This window comes from Dermacentor variabilis, unplaced genomic scaffold, assembly GCF_050947875.1.
Source record: "Dermacentor variabilis isolate Ectoservices unplaced genomic scaffold, ASM5094787v1 scaffold_12, whole genome shotgun sequence".
Taxonomy (NCBI): Eukaryota; Metazoa; Arthropoda; class Arachnida; order Ixodida; family Ixodidae; genus Dermacentor; species Dermacentor variabilis.
The window spans coordinates 1,134,796-1,154,378 of NW_027460280.1; the positions used below are offsets into that span (position 1 = coordinate 1,134,796).

A 19,583-nucleotide genomic window follows, 5' to 3' on the forward strand; every position below is an offset into this window, starting at 1 on the left:
AGATTGAATCGTCGCGACGGCACATCGCAGCCGCCGTAGGCGTCGAAGTCTCTATAACGAAATTATTTTTCAACAGTTGTGATAGCATCCATGCAAGAATGGTTGCTTGTGTACTGTCAAATGCTCATATCCTGTGGCCTAAAACGGCACGGTACGAAAATGTGCTCCCAGCGAAAGCGAAACATTGTGTGCGGACATGCATGCAGACACACAGTCAGTCGCTGCAAACCCTTGCGATCGCAGCGTTGAGGCTTCGTTCTGTTATGCTCCATTCGCTTATACAGAGGGCCCACTGTAAGAACATATTTCACATTAGTTTGCTCTCAGCGTTTGCCTACCTTTCACGCAAGAAGCCGGTTTGGGAGACTCCATCGCGGTGACCGTGTGCAGTGGCGTTCACAGCACGTATTCGGTAAAGAGATAGCGTCTGTAATTGATTCTCCGCTTTCAGTTTGCCCAAGATTATTATTTCGACAGTAAAAGACTTCCCTCGTTTTGCGAATACTTACAGAAATGTCCAGGAGGGCTGCCACGTGGTATTTTTGTTGAGTGCCATAAGTGAAACCTGTGAGGAGCGCGCCACGTGATCCCTCATACTACTCAAGGGAGGCACTTCCGACAAATGGCGACCCTGTAAGTCCTCGGCCCCAATACAGAGAATGTGACCATGTGATGAAGTGATGCTTACAAGTGGGGAAAGGGTGTCAGCCTATCTTGCCATCCAAAAAGTCAGTTTCTTTATCATGCAGAGAGATAAAAGTCTGGCTGACGCATGCACCTGAGTTGACATGCATAAAGTAGGCTTCCACGATCTCGTGGTTGATTTGATTTCCATTTTTATATAATATTTCGTTTTTTTCAAACAAAGGTTTGCATGGGCAATTTCGACAATGCGCAGCCAGATTCGAGCCTGTTGCATTCCTAATTGCACCTTGGTGCTCCCTAAGGTGAATGTTAAGGCAGCATCCTGTCTGGCCACACGAAAGTGGAATAACGTAGACCACTCCCACCGAGCATGCCACGAGCTGCCCCGTGTATTTGACGCTGCACACATTGCCTTGGACGCCTGTTTAGGTCTATTGACGCAATCGCAAATCTTGTTTAAAGAGTTTTTAGCTGAAAAGACGACATGCACACCATATTTCATTGATTGATTGATGAACTTTTATTTTACAGTCCTGCAGAACGCGTATTAGCACGTCGCGGGCCGCTCCCACGTCGGGACTGACAGGCCTAGCCTGCCAGCCGCATCGTGGGCCTGCTGGAGAGCCCAACGTTGCTCAGCCAGGAGTGGGTTGCGGAGGGCCGCCTCCCACCTAGCTGAGCTGTGGTCAGGGCTTGCTATAGAGATACATCCCCAGAGCATGTGCGAAAGTGTTGATCTATCCCCGCAAGCAGGGCACGCATCATCAGTGTAAATCTCCGGATATATCGCATGTAACGTGAACAGGTTGGGATAGGTTTCTGTCTGCAACAGTCTGAATGTCAGTGCCTGAGGCCTAGTGAGCTTGGGGTGAGGAGGAAAGTATTGTCGCCGCGAGAGATAGAAGTGTTTAAGAAGTTCATTATAAGTGGCAGGCGCGTCCCTACCATGCGTAACTCTCTCTTCGGCCGTTACAGCGCCAGCGCAGTCAGTCAGTGCGTGCGCTGCAGCATGGGCCGTCTCATTGAGGTTTGTGGGGACACCCGCCATGTGCCCAACTTGGGCTGGGAACCAAGTAAGCAAGTGATACTTGATTCTATCCGGACCTGCCTTACGAAGCAGCCCAAAAGCCTGTTCTGAGATTACTCCACACTGAAACGCCCTAATGGCCAACCGTGAGTCACTGTAGATGACGTCGCTGCTGATATCAAGCATCGCCAAGGCAATGGCCACCTGCTCGGCTATCGCTGGATCTCCGGTTCGTACAGATGCACAGTTCGTGAGTCGCTGTTTGGAATCCACCACTACTGCAGAAAAGGAGCACCCCTTCCGATATGCGGCCGCGTCAACAAAGCAGGCTCTACGCCCCTCTGTCTGGATCTGTTTGAGTATGGTTGAAGCTCTTGCTTTCCTTCTACCCTTGTTATATTCAGGGTGTACATTTCTTGGTGTCGGCGATACGGAGATCAAATCTCGTATGTCCCGTGGTAACTGGCATTTTCTTGGTGCTTCTGCAGATGGTGGGTAGCCGAGCTCTTGTAATATCCTCCTACCGGCGGCAGTCGTGGAGAGTCTGGCAAGTTGCGCTCTTTCCTGAGCCTCTGCAATCTCCTCCAGAGTGTTATGCACACCTAGCTGGAGGAGGCGATTGGTGTTGGCGAAGATCGGTATACCCAGGGCTCGCTTAGTTATTTTCCAGAGCAACGTGTTGAGTTTGTTCCTCTCTGCTCTTTGCCATCTGTGCATAGCCGCCACGTAGGCAAAGTGGCAAAGCACAAAGGCGTTAATCAACCATAACAGGTTGTCTTCTTTAAGGCCATGATGGCGGTTAGCCACCCTTCAGATGAGACGTACTGCGTTGTCCGTCTTGGTCGTGAGCTTGATTATCGTTTGCGCATTAGAGCCAGTAGATTCGACTACCATGCCGAGTATTCTTATTGCGTCGACCTTAGGAATCTCGTCTCCCTTGCCCATGTGAAGACAAATGGTGCTGTCAGACAGTGGTCTCCAGCCCATGGGCTTACGACCTCTTCTTAAGGGGTGATAGAGTAAAAGCTCTGACTTCTTAGCCGAACAGTTTAATCCCGTGGGTCGAAGATAGCCCTCCGTGACCTCGATGGCCTCCTGTAACGCACTCTCAACCTGTCCGTCACTTCCTCCAACACACCAAATGGTAATGTCATCCGCATAGATGGTATGCCTGATGCCCTCGACTCGTGAGAGTGTTCTGGAAAGGCCGATCATGGTCAGGTTAAACAAAGTGGGCGAGATCACTGAGTCCTGTGGAGTGCCCCTTGTTCCAAGCTCCACCTCTTCCGCGATCATGTCTCCTGCGCGGAGAGTCGCTCTTCTTCGGTGCAAAAATGACCTGATGTAATCATGGAATCTTACGCCCAGACCAAGCTCGGATATCTATTGCAGTATAAATTGATGGGCTATCTTATCGAAAGCCATCTCCAAATCTAATCCAAGGATGGCCCGAGTGTCCCGCGTGTCATTGTCGATTATCTGACTCTTGATGAGCTTCATGGCGTCCTGTGTGGACAGACCTGCCCTGAAGCCAATCATTGTGTGCGGGTAGAGTTCCTTGTGTTCGATGAACCTCATGAGCCTGTTGAGTATGTCATGTTCCGCGACCTTGCCTACGCAGGATGTGAGTGATATTGGTCGTAAGTTGTCCAGGCTTGATGATTTGCCAGGTTTGGGGATCAGTACTGTAAGTGCCCGCTTCCATGCTTCCGGGACCTTGCCTTCCTTCCATGTCTCGTTGATGACTTCTGTCGGGTATTCTATCGAGTGATCGTCCAGGTTACGGAGGGTCCTATTTGTGATGCCGTCGGGACCAGGAGCAGACTTGCTATTAAGCTCATGCAGCGCCCTCCTAACCTCTTCCGTGCTGATGTCTGCATCCATCTCGGAGTTGGGTGGCCCAAGGTAGTCTGCGTAGGCGACCGATGTCCCTTGCCGGGGACCAACAGGGAGGTACTTCTCCACCAGGCTCTTCAGGACTTCCTCCGTGGTCTTGGTTCGTGTGGCTGTATGCAGAAGCTTTGCCATCACATGCTGCTGGTTGGGCCTTGTGTTGGTGTCGTCCAAATGATGCTTTAAAAGATTCCAGTTTCGACCATTCCGCATTTGACCATCAACTGAGTTGCACACCTCGTCCCATTGTTGCTTTGAGAGGGTGTGGCAGTACTCCTCTGTGGTTCTGTTGAGTTCAGCAATCTTTTTGCGTAGTCTGCGATTTAGCCGTTGGCCCTTCCATCTATTGAGGAGTGACTGCTTAGCCTCTAATAGATGGGCTAGGCGACTATCCATCTTTTCCACGGGAAGGTCCGTGCATATTTTGAGTGTTACTCTTGATATCTTCCCTGATCTGGTCCATCCACTGTTCAAGGCTCAGTCTGGTGGTTGGAGGTTGGCGCTCATTCCTTATCTTGCGGAACTTGTCCCAATCCGTGAAGAAGAACTCCTTCGGCCTCTTAGGTGTTGTTGGAAAGTGTGTAGCGAGGATATAATGATCCCTGCCAAGATCAACAGAGGTGTTAGTCCATTGCGCCTTTGACAAATTCTTGATGAATGTTAAATCCGGAGTCGAGTCCCTGCACGAAGATGCTCCCATTCTGGTCGGAAAAGACTTATCAGTGACGAGCGTAAGGTCCAAGTCTGTAGCATTCTGCCATAACTCCTTTCCCTTGACCGTGTTGTACATGTAGCCCCACGCGTAGTGCGGTCCATTGAAGTCCCCGGCTATCACCAAAGGATTAGTCCCGGCGAGGTTGATTGCCTTCCTTAGAAGTGCTTTGAAACGCTGGCGAAGGTCATTGGGGCTACTATACACATTAATAATGAAAACGCTCTGGCGTCTCAATCGGCCTGGTATGATTTCTATCATCACATGCTCTGCCTTACAGGTGGCCATCCCCAGGTCGTGAGTGATATATGTGAGCTTACGACTTACAAGGGTGCATACACCTCTCCTCCCAGTTTGACCAAGAATCGATTGATATCCCGACAAATTGACTTCAGCAGATAGGGTTTCTTGAATAAGGATTACATGTGGTTTTTTGGAATTGCTGCGAATGTACTGCTGCAGAGGCGCTTTCTTCTTAAGAAAGCCCCTGCAGTTCCATTGCCAAATGTGAAAAGATTCATTTGAGCCCGCCATCTTGTTGCTGTCTACTTTTGTCCCCATATTTTGCGGATGAATTGTCCCCAGTTATAGGGACCCAATGGTAGTATGTGGTACAACATTGACGCTAGGACCAGGGATTGGCAACATTACGTTCTCTAGGAACGATTCTATTTTGGACACACGTTTGTTCATACTTTCAGCTTGAAAGGCCATCTCGCTTTGTATCTGGGAGACCTTCTCCGCCAGTTGCCTTACGCTGTCGCTTAGCGCTGAAAACATTTCGCGAATTTCTGACCTTGCGCGTCCCGGAAGACTATCCTGCTCACAAGCCACTGCTCGTTTTTTAGAGGGTCTCGCCTCATCTTGTTTGCCCTCCGCTATAGGAACCTCCATAGGTTGGGGTGTTTCCAACGGAGCGGACGCAGGCGGAGGACGCGTTCCTCTCGCGTGTTTGATCTCCGCGATTTCGGACGTAAGCTTTTTAATAACCTCCCTCATATTCGCATTCTCGCGTTCAAGTTGTGCTATTTTATGCGCGCTTCCTGTCGCATGCTCTGAGGATGCCCCCGACCTCACCTCTGCCTGTCCTCCACGGATAATGTCAGCCCAGGTGGTTGGTCTCGACGAACCAGGAACCGGTCCTGTCTGGTGCCCTCTTGGTCTGGAACTGGACCTGGTGCGGCTGTCGGGCCTAATGCGGCTTCCGGAATTGATGCGTATTCTCATCCCTCTAGACGCTGTCTGTCCTCTGGATCTGGAGCGCCCCCGGGATATGGAGCGCCCCCGGGATCTGGATCGCCCTCTAGATTGGGAACGGCCTTGGGTGCCGGATGGGGCCGATAAGTCCGATTCTTGAGAGCGTGGGTGCCTTTCACCGGAGATAGCTGGAAAGTGTTGCTCATCCTTGAAGGGTGGTGATGGCTTGCTTCTTTCCTCCCGCTCAGCGTTGCGAGCGCGTTCTCCTCTTCTGCGTCGAACTACGTACGGCGTCTGGAAGCGTTTCTTGCATTCCTTAGCTGCGGTCAGGTGGGCCTCGCCGCATAACTTGCATTTTGGATCGCAGCTGTGTTGTTCATTGGGATTGGTTGCTCCACAACCCCTGCATACCACTTCCTCTGGTGACGGGCAGACATCGGAGCAGTGTCCAAGGCGTCCGCAGGTGTAACAAACATCCATCTGTTTATGGTAAAGTGTGCACCTGATCAGAGTGCCTCCATACGCAACGTAATTTGGGACCTTATATCCCTCGAATAACACCACCACAGTTCTAGTATTCTTGATTCTTTTGGCACCGAGCGCGAGTGGATTTCTCCGGTTGACGATCTTCCTGTCAATGACCTCAGGTCCGTCCTCGATTGCGATGCGCCGAATTACCCCCTTGCAAGTGGCGCGCGGCGCAGCAACATACGCGCTCACCTCATGCTGCTTCCCGGCGACTGTAATGTTCTCCACATCGGCGTAACGAACCGTGTGTTCGTGACTAGATGTGCTGATCACCATCACATTTTGCATCGGATTGGGGCACATAGTGTCCCATTCTCTTTCCGTCGTACTGATACCCGTTGCAGCCCATATGGCTTCTGCGACCACTGTTGGGCCTGCCTTGGCAATACTCAGTCCGCCTCTGGGTCTGACCACAATCTTCATTTCGTCCTTTGTTAGTGGTGGCATCTTGCTGCCCCGGATAATCTTGCTTTTAGCTTCTTTATATCTATTTCGGTCCGGCAGCGTATCTTGGCCGTCAGGGTGGGCCGTGGACGAGTTTGTGCCAAGACGCCCGGAAGCGTTCTTGTAAACGTGCCGTTTGGCGACCGTTATCCAGCCAGAATCTTTCCCAAAACCTTCGGGCGCTAAATCGTCCCCATCGTCTTCACTCTCCATCGCACAAAACGCGGTGAACTAGCTCCTACAGGCTAACGCAGGCCAGCGGCAGCAGCCCAGCGTCTCGTCGAGACCAGCGCCGTTGCGTTTAGCGTTAGGGTTAGCACTCAGTCCGGCGTGGTCGGCACAAGATCGGCGATAAATGTTCAGAAATTCCACCCACCTCCAAAAAACTGGTATCCACGTGTTCGGTAGAACTTCACTGAAATAATGCACGCAAAGTTCACGGGCCACCACTTCATAAACCTCCAAGAGATCGAGAAAAAGCAGGAGCCGATCGGAGTGCGTCCGACCTACTCGGGGTCATCTTCCTCTCCACCATATTTCATGGCTGTCCTTTTTAACCCATTCCCCATCTGATGTACATAAGAGATGACTGCAAAATTTTTTACCTCTTCAATCTGTTTCTGGGGTGCTTCCCCCTTTTTTATTTTCCTCACTAGTCCTTCACATATTGATACGACAATAGCTTTTGGAAAACCGGCCTTCTCTAGATGATTAAGCTGTTGCGAAAAGCTCAGATTGGTGAGATGGTGGCATGGCTTTCTAAGTGCGGAACTTAAACACATCATAGCGATGCCTCTTTTCGCTAGTTCTGAGTGTGCCAATGCATAGCTTAAAATTGGTTTGTTTGACCTGGGGTTATATTGCCAACAAATATGTTGTGCTGTTAATCTTAACTATAAATCCAAGAACTTAATTTCATTATTAGTTGGCATTTCAAGAGTAAAGTCAAGACCCATTCCTTCTTTATCAAAGGCTGTGAGAATAATACCAATATCTTTAGAACTTGTTTGAGAGTGGATAACTACCAAGTAGTCGTCAACTAAATCACTTTAATCATTGTTCCTGCCAAGACACTCTCGAGTGCCCACTCAGCACTGTAGAGGAAGATCTCGCTAAGAATTGGTGCGACCTGAGAGCCAATGCAGACCCCTACTCCTGAATCATAACTTCATTATCCCAGATAACAAACATGGAACCAAAAGTTTGAGAAATGGCACTCTCATTCCTAAACTTAAACTCATCATTATCAATAATGCAATCTTTGTCTTCATCAGTAGATTTCTTGGAAGGGAATAACATAAATCTGTGACATCAATGCTGAAGGCTGTGCAACCTAATGAGCTCTTCTGAGTTTTTACTTTGAAGAGGTCTTCTACCTGGAGCCCTGTTAAGTTTTTCTGAATAAAACCAGAGACTACGTGCTGCGAAGTGTTTCTCTCAGACACAATTGTGCGCATAGGTTGCTCAGGTTTCTGCATTTTTATCGTAAAGAAAACCTCAAGGTTGAACCTCTGACTTTTGTTTTACTGTGCTAGATAGACGCTCCAGGTTGAATTCCAGCAACAATTTCTTTTCTTGATCTTTGACTTTCTTAGGTTCAACGTATGCCTTCTAAAAGTTTTTTGTTAAAGTGGTTGAGGCTTTCTCAGAAAACTGCCCTTCCGTTAGGAGGATGAAGTACCCCTCTTTATCAGCGGCCAATACTTTTCCTTTGTTTTCTCTTAAAAATTGCACAAGGGCTTGAATCTTTTGCACTCAGCCATTCTGGTTTCCTTGAGATTTGACTAACACATCAACACACTTAGAAATGCAGCTGAATTTTTCATATTCTTCTACATTAATGGACACTGATCTAGTGGTGGCTATGTTATTGACTGGGTCTAGGCCCAGTTCTAGACTTTGGTTGTGGGCTTCGGTTTCTTTTCCTTGGGAGGTGGGTTGCGCCGGACATTGGCTCCAGAGGAATCCCATCGAAGATTGGCTTGTCCTAGACCTCTCATGGTATCAACGGCACTCTCGTTGTCTTCCTATCATAAAAAAATGAAATATTGTATAAAAATGGAAATCAAATCAACGCGAGATTGTGGAAGCCTACTTATGCAAGTCAACTCAGGCCCATGCCTCAGCCAGACTTCTATCTCTCCGCATGATAAAGAAACACAGTTTTTGAATGGCAGGATAGGCTGACACCCTTTCATCACTTGTAAGCGTCACTTCATTACATGATCACATTCTCTGTATTTAATCATTTGTTTGAAAAAATAAACCAGTTGTTAATCTGCGCTCATATTGTGCACTTCCTTTTAGAATAAAAACAGGAATAGTGCAACACGGGACGAGCGAGTAAAGAGCACAGGACAGAGCGCCAACAAGCAACCAAATGCTTTATTTGCAGAAGCAGCATATAAAGACATTGAATGTGACATAAAGAACAGAAAAAGAAGAATAAGAAGGATAAGCATCAGCCAAGAAGATAATCCAATTCTTTTGTTGAAAGCGTGAGGGACGCAGAACTGATGCATGTGTTGCCACTTTTGAATATGCAAAATGCCTGAAAGATTTCGCGCGCACGCTTTTCACTGTATCTGCCAATTATTTCGCACTTCCTAACGATCGGGGTGTAACCACACGTGTTTCAGTGGGCAGCCAGATGACTGTACGGGTTTCCTTTTAGTAAAGCAGCATGCTCATGCAAACGATCATTAATGCACCTCTCTATTTGCCCTATATAGCATCGTTTACAATCAAGTGGGATTTTATAGATGACCTGCGTTGTACAGTCAGTAAAGCCACGAACATGATTCTTATAGCAGCTATTGCGCACGACAGTATCCTCCCTGTTGACTGTTTTGTACAATCTGCTCAGTTTATTAGGGACATTGCACACCACCCTCACTCCTGCCTTGGCCACAATTTTCTTAATGTTATGGGATACACGGTGTACATAAGGAATGACGGCAAGCCTAGATCTTAAGGCGGTGACTTGCATAGTTTGTTTTCCGGCATTCTTTAACTCTTTTACAAGGCCACCAGCAACACTGCACAACATGCTGGTCGGGTAGCCTGCTGATGTTAGTCTGTTGACTTGCGCTGAAAAGCTCTGTTCAATAGCGTGCTCACACGAGCGCTTCAGAGCAGCTCGCAAACATGCATTAGCGATGCCTCGTTTTACCAGTTTGGAGTGTGCAGACGAAAACGGGAGAAGCCCTTTCTTAGAGCGAGGCGAGTAGCTCCAGCGCACATGATGAGGTTTAAAAACAATTTAAATGCCTAAAAACCTTAAACGGTCGTTAGTGGGCTCATCCGTTGTTAATGTGAAATCCTTCATTATCTCACTGAAGGCGTCAATAATTGTCTTGGAGGTTAACTTCGTGTCACAAGGGTCAACTGGATAAAATACTAAAAAGTCGTCAACAAAGCAAAATATTCTTACGGTCATCAGCTGTAGGCAAGCGAGTAAGCCCCAGTCATAGCATGCCAACAAAACGTCGCTAAGTATGGGTGCCAAACATGAACCTATACACACTCCCTGCTTTCGAATTAAAAGCTTATTGTCATGACAAATGAATGTGGATTTTAGGTAGTAGGTAAGCATTTCCATGAAGCTGCCGACACTCGTTCCACAGGCATTTTGAAACCTAACTACCCCATGCTTATCGATGCAATCACCAACTTCCTCTAAAATCAGGCTACTTGGTAACGAATAGTACAAGTCTTTGACATCAATGGAAAAACGCGCGGCAGTCCGGTGGGCACTCTGTTTGCAAGAAAGTAGACACTTCATGTGGCTTCCGAATGAGGAAAGGGTCGTCCACTTCCAAATTTCCCAGAAATTTTTGAAGGAAAGCACCTAGGAGTCGCTGCCAGGTCTCCGCTCCGACACAATCACACGAAAAGGGATTTCCACCTTATGTGTTTTTGCCAAGAAGAACACAGTCAAAGTTGTACCCTTTGAAGTCCTCACAGAGGATGCCAGCTTGGTTAGACCCGACAATTCGCACAGTTTGACTGCTTCGGCCTTCACCTTTGCTGGCTTGAGCTCAGGGCTTGTTCAGCCTTGAGATGGTAGGTCGCTGTAGGGGCGACTACGAAGCCACCTTCCTTGTCCTAAAGGAGCAGTTTCAGGCCCTTGTCCCTGAGTGAGGAAACAACAGAGGCTGTCTTTTCGCATTCCTTGCATCCATTGGGTTGCCCTCGAGGAATACAATCGACACAGTCCTTGATAACACGATCTGCTTCCTCATCCTTAGACCTAGAAGCAGTGTTTCTAACCAAGCAGAGCATTTCAAACTTGTCTATTTTCGGGTATAGACCGTTTCATCGGGCGAGGAGGATAGGGCGCGCGGAGAGCCTTTCCTCCTCTCTGGCTTGGGCGATCCGGCGCGGCACTGCTTGAAAGTATTGCTGTTGCGTGCTGCGGAGCGATTTTGAGATGTTTTAGATGGTATTTTGTGAAATTTACGCCGTGTCCGTTCATATAAGGTCGTCAGGGAAGCCTTTTGGTGCATCGGTAACTACAGTAGGCGGAAATATCTTTTGGGAGCGCAGAAATGTGACGCGTTTTATAAGCCGCGGTGTACGCACATTATCAGTCGCGGTGTGTGTATGTGTTGTGAACTATTTTACTTATATCGGTTTTAATTCAACAAAGAAACCCGGTGTCTCTGTATTAGCAGCATGAAATGGTAAATCTGCTCAATATCTGATCGCTTGGCGTAGGGAGCAAAGCATAAACATAAGAGCACGTGCTCGTGCACGGCCAACCTAAGGCAACCACGAAACATCTAAGCGGCAGGCGCAATCAAATATTTGTGATGCACCGGCATCGTTCTCGCGCATTTCAAGTCTAGTAGGCTTCAAATTACCATATGTCTACGCTAGCCTTCCTGCATGAGGCCGATGGCGCTGCTCAATACAGCGATCACTGCGGTTTGTGAACCAGCACGGTACATATGTAAGCTGTGCGCTTCGGCATTGCCTTTTTTGCCTGCATACAGCGATAATATATGAAGGATCGGATAAAAACAATGCGATGCCTATTTCTCAGGACAAAATTTCCGTAATGCGTGTGAGTGCGTCGTAGTGAACGGAACAAACACAACCAAAAAAGAAATTCGGTTATAATCCTCTTTCTCGAAAAAGCAAGAGAAAACGGGCTAACGCCGCAATAGGGCCTCGCATAGTCACGCCGCACAACATTTATAAATATATAACCGCTGATGCGGTATGCTTGGACCATGCAGTATATAGAACAAAGATATATGTAATCCAGCACTACCACTGCTTAGGACGCTCGCGCAGTTCGTAAACAGTCCCTTTGCTTACAAGCGTAATTCAGACTGTAAGGTATGCTGCTATCACTTGCCAAAACTATTTTATTCAGGTGCGGAAACCTCACCCATCGAACGAAGTAGTCACGCAATGTAACCTGCAGCGAACAGTTTGAACGCTTGCCAAAGTATAACATCACAGCTCCTATCGTAGCAGAACGGTACGCACGATCACGCTGTTATGATCGTCGCGTATGTTTCCGCAACTTAGAAATAGAGGATAATACTGCACTAAGGTCACATTAGTGACTGGAACATTCAGAAATACACAATTCATCTCCGAGGCTGATTGCAGACTCGATTATGCGCGCACACATCGCGTTGCGTGTTCTGTCCACCTCAACGCCAGCAGAAATTCCGGCCATGATGCCTTAAACCACTTCAGCACGTCTCACAGAACCGTTTACTACGTAGAAGACGCACGTCATACTAAACAGACCGCACGACCGCGAAAACAAACGCCAGAAACTGCCGCCAAGCGTATACCTGCCATGCAAAAGACCGCTTTCACCCAAGCCAGTATGGCGCTGCTCATAGGCGGCGCCACTGCGTTCGCAATATGGCGGCGCCTACGAAAAAACGGTCTATAGGCAGTGCTTCGGCCCCAATTTGAGGTACTGCTGTACGTCTTCAGAAACGCAGGCGTCGTCCAAAAGTGGCGATGTGTGCGTCAGTTCTGCGTCCCTCACGCTCTCAACAAAAGAATTGGATTATCTTCTTGGCCGACGCTTATCCTTCTTATTCTTCTTTTTCTGTTCTTTATGTCACATTTAATGTCTTTATATGCTGCTTCTGCAAATAAAGCATTTGGTTGCTAGTCGGCGCTCTGTCCTGTGCTCTTTACTCGCTCGTCCTTTGTTGCACTGTTCCTGTTTTTATTCTAAAGATGAACCAACCAGCCCCATTAAACATGCTGCTAACACTTCCTTTTGTCCTTCGCCCGGGTTGCACTTCCCACCCCTAGGAATGTGTTCTTTATTACCAGCAAGTATTTTCTCTTTTCTAAACCGTAACACTAGGCAAGAGTCTAATGCAATTTCAACTTACTAGAATGTAACGATCTGTATGGTGAGTGGTTAATGACAGTTTGCTGTTAACTTGCAAAGCTTGGAATGAGCTGCCAATACAAGTAAAAGTAGCTAGTGATGTTAAACCCCATTGTATATTATATTATCTAACCAAATAATGCAGAAATTTCTTGTTACTGCTAGATGTCTGTAAATTTTTGAAACTTTGATGTCATATGTTTTTGTGGTGCTGGAGTACTGTACATTTAATTGCACTTTGTATGAACTCATGGCTGTTGTTAAAATTCGTTCTAGTGTGTTTTTTAAGAGGTGCTTATAGTGACATGCGAAGACATTGTATCTGAGTGTTGCTTTGTGTTTTATCCTTTACCATAACCTGCATTCGTAGTTTATATTGAACTGGCTACTAGGTTTTAGGCTGTCGGTCCAAAGAGTGTTGTGTACATTTCTTCTGGTTTCTTGAATAACATGTGCACTCCTTAAAAAGAAAACGAGGCCAAATGAGGCAAAAGCGGTACCCACAGAACAAAATAAGCCTGCTTAGCAGAATCAAACACCACTGTCAAAAGGATCACTTAAAAAAACCATATAAGAACTTTCGCAACAAGGAAATCGTATGCATGCTTATGCATTGGTTAGAATATTTAGCTGTAAAATATGCTCCTATTAGTACGTAAGATGGCGTGATGCTTTTCTGCAGCTATTTACAATGTAATGCTATGCAATAGCCATCACATTTCATTTTGGTTTGTGCTACCTATGATTAGAAGTTAATTGCGGGTTGAATTAGGGAAAAAGTAAGCCTTCTTCAATAAAGTTGTGTCTGTCTTGTCCATGTTCCATCAGGCAGTCTTAAAGCTTTATTTGCCTACCCTCCCAGGTTTGGCATGGCTCGGCCAATATCTTGATGACGGCGCACGCGCGTGTGCACACACACACACACAAACGCACGCACACACACACGCACAGGGTGTCCCAGCTAACTTGGACCAAGATTTTGAAAAAAACCTATGCATTCTTCAGAACAGAAATTGTGTGGATGTTGTTATCGTTTATCTAAACTTATGCTACCATTTTATTGCTCGTCTTTTTTTGAGTAATTAGCCGAGATAAATTAGCTTTTTACATATAGCATGAAACGTTCAGGTGTCAATAGGAAAGTTGTGGTGCTCCACAAATATTGCCCAACCCAGGCACTTCTGATGAGATAGACTTAGTGTGGCCATTTTTATTTGGGAAAAACGAAAGCCCACAAAGTTTTAAAAAATACCACGTGACAGCGTGCTCTGTGCGCCCGAATGCACCATGATTACAGCCCTCTCAACCGTGCTTTGTAAAAAACATTGCTGTCTTCGCGGCTTTCGTGCTACCCACGACAGAGCTTCGTGTTATGCTTGGTTCTGAGTTAAACGCCAGTGTGTTCAGCCGGCAGTTGAAATACAGCATGGCTCCCATTTCTGTGGTGATAATCCGGAAAAAAAATGACAAGCTCAGGAGTTCGAATTTGGGAGCAAGACCCCAACAAGCAAACATGCATTATAACAAGCTTGATAACGTCGTGTGAATTACGCTCGTCACAAAAGGAAGAATTGTAAACTGACACGGAAGGTTGCTTTTTAGCTTCCTGTCCATTCCTTGTTGGCAGAGAATTTGTAACTTCATATTACTTACGTGCCTTTTCCTCATCGTACAAAAGTTTAACACAGGGGGCGGTTTTCATGGATAACGGTTGTGAAGATTTATTCGCTGTGATGTCTGTCTAAAGAATGTGTTCAAACAAGTTGCCCTCTGCCTTAATGCAGTATTGGCACCTTTTCAGCATGTCCGATGTAGCCTTTTTGATGACGTAAGATGGTATCTCGCTGCAGGCCTCAGCAATCTCTGCCTTTAGTGCTTCTGGTGTAGTCGTAGGTTTGTGGTACACTCAGTCTTTCACATGTTCCCACACGAAGAAGTCAAAAAAGAAGAGAGGTGTCAAGTCCGGTGACCTTGCAGGCCATTCCACTGGTCCATGCTGCCCGACCCACAAGCCAGGCTCGGGCAAGGCTGCTGCTGTGAGCTGGTGCACCGTCATGCTGATACCAAGTTCGCTTTAAAAACGCAAAGGGAAGACCACAGCGAAAATCATCGACTGGGCCTTCCAAGATGTCATTCACGTACCGCTGAGCAGTGAGCATGTGGTCAAAAAATATGGGGCCAATTGTTATTCCGTCAGAGATACTGCACCACACACTGAATGACCATTGGTACTGGTGTCTGGTCTGCGCCACCCAATGCAGATTTGTATCGCTCCAGTAATGCACATTTTGGATGTTGACTTGAGAATTTCTGGAGAAGGTTGTCTCATCCGTCCAGAGCACTTTGTCAGCAAAATCCAGTATTCGTCACTGTTCACAAGGATCAAATTTGAGAAGTCAAGCCACCATTGAAAGTCTCCTTCTTGCAGCTTTTGATGCAGTTGGAGGTCGTACGGATGCATTTAACCCTTCCTTAGAACTATTGACACTGAAGACTGAAATGCCGGCCTCACCACTCGCATCACGCACGCGGAATGAGGGTTTGCAGTCATGAAAGCCAAAATGGCTCCTTCAGCCTCTCCACTGATGGTCCCCTTTGTGTGCTGCGCCTTCTTGAAGCTACCTGTTTCTTTCAGCGTCAAGTAACTCCTCATCATAATTGTGTTCGGGCTAGGTCTTCCCCCAGTTTAGGCTTTGCAAACAAATTCTTCGAAATGGTTGTGCGGCACGACAGTAATAGACAGTAGAGCTCACATGCATCTAGCCGCTGGCACAGCTTGGAAGAAAAGCGGCATTGTAACAAATGATGCTCTGTCTTGCACAGGTTCTGGACGTATGATGCTTGTTTTGTGTGTATTTTTTCTATTCCACATTGACTTGAATGCGGGAAAAAAAAATTGCTCTTCTCGTCATATCAGAATAAATGGCTGACGACGGCATGTCCTTCGGCGACACGCGCGAGCGGCTGCTGATGAAGCACTTTTTCGGAGCGCCGTCGCCAGCCGCTGGCAGTAATGTCAGAGCCGAGCAAAGGTTGAAGCCCTTTCTCGTAAGTGACGGGAAGGCGCGGCGCTGGCAATGTTTTTACAAATCACTCGTGAGAGTGCTGTAATTGCGGTGCATTCGGGCACACAGAGCGCGCCGTCACATGGTATTTTTTAAACTCTGCGGGCTTTCGCTTTTCCCGAATAAAAATGCCCATGCTAAGTCTATCTCGTTGGAAGTACCTGGGTTGGGCAATATTTGTGAAGCTCCACAACTTTCCTATTGACGCTTGAACATTTCAAGTGATATTAGAAAGTTAATTAATTTATCTCGGCTAATTACTCAAAAAAGGACGAGCAAAAAATGGTACTGTAAGTTTAGATAAACACTAACAACATCCACACAATTTCTGTTCTGAAGAACGCATAGGGTTTTTCAAAACCTTGGTCCAAGTTAGCTGGGACACCCTGTATATATATATATACGAAGGTTATATGTGCGCCAAATAAAAGTACGAGTGAACTGCCTTATATAACTCTTGTATGCTTGCCGACAAAGTAGTGTGAATGCATGCACTTCTGTTCAGCGTTACAAAAAAAATGAATTGCTACATAATACCTGAAGCAATAAAACGACGGACACCTACCAAAAGAAGTACTAAGAAAGGAATAAATCTACAAGACGTTCCGGCTTCCCTACGGAAGCCATGTTCACAATGAGATGAAGGAAAGTTCACGGAAGCTTATGTATACTTCAGAATGTGACGTAAGCAGCACGTGCATGACGAGGGAAGGGTTTGTTCATTTCGATTGAGCGTGTGACGTGTTTTTTGTATCTCCAGTAATTCCTGATACAGATGCGATTTCAGGTTTCTTTCTTGGCCGATAACTCTCGAGCGATCCCAGTCAATCTTGTGGCCCATTGCATGCATGTGCTCGGCAAGGGCATTCAAAACCGGGAAACGATTCTCTTGGAAGGCTGTCCTTACTGCCAACGAGGGCTTGCCTCAGCTTACACACAGGCATGTGCGCCACCTTAACATCATAACTGCGCAGAACGTGAAACAAGGTTTCGCTTATCTCTGGACTCTAGGGTATGGCAGCACGCTTTCTTGGTCGGGGATTAGCCGGTCGGACTGAATTGGACAGGCGGTGTTCCACAGCACTCAAAAAAGACGTGAGATAGCTGCTTGTTGGCGGTAAGGACAGGCTTCCGAAAGAATCGTTTCCCGGCGTATTCTAAAAGATACCCTGCGCAGATTGCAATTACGCATACATCGGTGAATCGAGCAACTTCAAAAAGAGACTGAGGCAGCATCAGAAAGATGTCGCACAGAAACGTACAGTTTCGGAATGCCCTTGCTGAGCACACAGATGCAGTGTGCCACAAGATTGACTGGGATCGCACGAGAGTTATCGGCCAAGAAAGAAACCTGAAATCGCAGCTGTATCTGGAATCACTGGAGATACAAAAAACATGCCACATGCTCAATCGAAATGAGGGAACCCTCCCCCCATCATACACGTGCTGCTTATGTCGCATTCTGAAGTATACATAAGCTTTCGTGAACTTTCCTTCATCCCATTGTGAACAAGGCTTCCATAGGGAAGCCGAAACGTCTTTTAGATTTATTTCTTTTTTAGTACTTCTTTTGGTAGGTGTCCATCGTTTTATTGCTTCATGCTTCATCTTGAGCAGATGGGCTTCCATCGAACCCTTGACTACATAAAACCTAATGTCGGCTCATGGGTAAAGGTCACAGATGTGTTAATGAAATAGGGCATTATTCAGCGCATGTATCCTCAGTGTAGCCAACACTGGGCACGTGCCACTGTTGTGACAGAAGAGGAGGGGCAGAATCCTTAAATGCATGTCACGCTTTTCTGTGCATGTCATTGCCATTCTTACCTTGGCAAGTATTGACTTGGTTCTTGTAACATCGCTATGTTGATGTCTCACACTGTGCATCCGCCCAATTTGGTGTTTGCATTTGGGCATAACTTGTGAGTGGTATATTGGTGCTTAAACGTAAAAATTAATAAAGTTGTGACCTCTCAGGCATATAAACATTAACACTGAGAGATGTCATGTTGTGTAGCGTGAAAGAAAACAAAACTGATCGTATTGCCGTTAGTTGTAAAGCATTTGATTGATTGCTTTGTTGGATGTGCATATCTTTCTTATTTACTTGGGCCAGTCCTCCTAATAGCAGCTAACCTGCCAATTTATCCCATCTTTGACCTTGCTGCTGGTTTGTAGGCAAGCATAGCTTTTGACAATTGTAGCTCGGTGGGCTGTACCAGCATTGGCACAATGGCTATCGGACCAGCTAGGTTTGAATGCACATTTTTTTAAAACTTGTCTCAAAACATTTTGGGATTCCAGCCAATGCATACATAAAATATGACTAGGGTAGTGATCACTGTAAAATCAGTGCCCAAGTTTATTCTCTTTAGCATGTGTTATAAACCTTATCCTACTGGCTTGCTAGGTCACCGGCTGTGGGTAGCTTTAGTTAATTAGTGCACTGGGAAAGTGTGAGTGCACTGTGTAGTGTGAATGACATGCCTGGTAGGAAGTTGTGAAAATACAGTGAGCAGTTGGGGGTGCATGTTCTTGCACCATTGACCCCCCATGCATGATGGCAAGAAAGGCTGGACTCGTTTTCTGGTGCAGGTGTTCTTTGAGAAGATATTTGTCACACGACCCTGGAAGGCCCTGTTTGTCACCACAGACGACTCCATAAAGGAATGGTGGTTCCGGTGGAAGATTGACCGCTATGTGAGTGTTTAGCATTTTGTGGTGGAAGCCAAACTTGGGCTGAACCTGTATAGTGATCCTCATTTCAGAGTGTGGCAAGCGGCATGCTGTTTGGCTTTGCGCACTACCTGCTGCGGCAGTACCGGGTCATTGGGGACCACCACCATGGGAACCTGTTCTCCCGGGGCCTCTCCCTCACAGTTGCCTTTGGAGCCTTGCTGGGACTCGGGGTCAGTGCAGCATCCCAAATGATACCACAGAAGACGTGGCGGTCCCAAGTGATGGTGCTTTTCTAGGCTCACACTACTCGCCACTGTGTCCACACTGTGGCAGCTACTGTCCAGAGCCTGCTGTGTACTTGCATAGAGCAGATGCCGGCCCAATGGGCAGTAAGAAGGCATAAAATATGTAAGTGAGCTCCATGTTTTTCAAAAGTGCGAAATGGAGCAGAGGCTATGTAAGCAATCATTAACTGCTTTCTTGGAGCTTGAGCACAGATGTCCTTGAAAAAAAAAATTTTTTTTAAGTACAAAGTCTGACCATCTACAGAAGTCTTATCACATGTTGACACTCTGGCTTAGTGTAAACAAAGCCTCCAGTAGCTCAGGAATATCTGCAGTAGAAAGGGACGCACACTTGTCCTCACTGAGTGGCTTTTCATCAGGTTTGAGGACTTGTTAGTGTAGGAGGTAGTTTAATACATAAAACAGCACTTTGACACACATTTCTGCAGTCACATGGTCAGATTTTCATTTGGTCTGGGCTGGAATGCTCATTTCGTTCCGTAATTCTTTTTGGAAATGATGCACCCAAAATGTCATTATGACAATTGGTTAGTGAACTGTAACATTGTTGCCAAGGTTGGTGACCAGTATCTATTTTTCTGTATGTTATACAGTAGAATCTCGATGATACGATTACGGTTGATCCGAATTTCGCGATGATACGAATTTCAAAAGTGTTTTGGATGGTCTACGTTATATAGAATACGCTATGATTTGGGATTATACGAACAGT

The 19,583-nt window shown here is 46.6% G+C and overlaps 1 protein-coding gene across 3 annotated transcripts in view; it reads left to right on the top strand.

Moving 5' to 3' along the window:
- The window catches only part of LOC142566004 (N-acetylneuraminate (7)9-O-acetyltransferase), a 213,950-nt gene that overhangs the window by 113,660 nt on the left and 80,707 nt on the right, over positions 1-19,583 (top strand). For 2 of the 3 annotated variants that reach the window (XR_012824953.1, XM_075676684.1), the window contains exons 8-9: positions 18,483-18,587; positions 18,656-18,796. Coding sequence is in view for 2 of the 3 variants with exons in the window: in XM_075676684.1 (XP_075532799.1) it covers positions 18,483-18,587; positions 18,656-18,796 (246 nt within the window). In the remaining variant the exon portion in view is untranslated. The remainder of the gene's footprint in view (positions 1-18,482; positions 18,588-18,655; positions 18,797-19,583) is intronic. The other variant, XM_075676685.1, reaches the window with a different exon arrangement.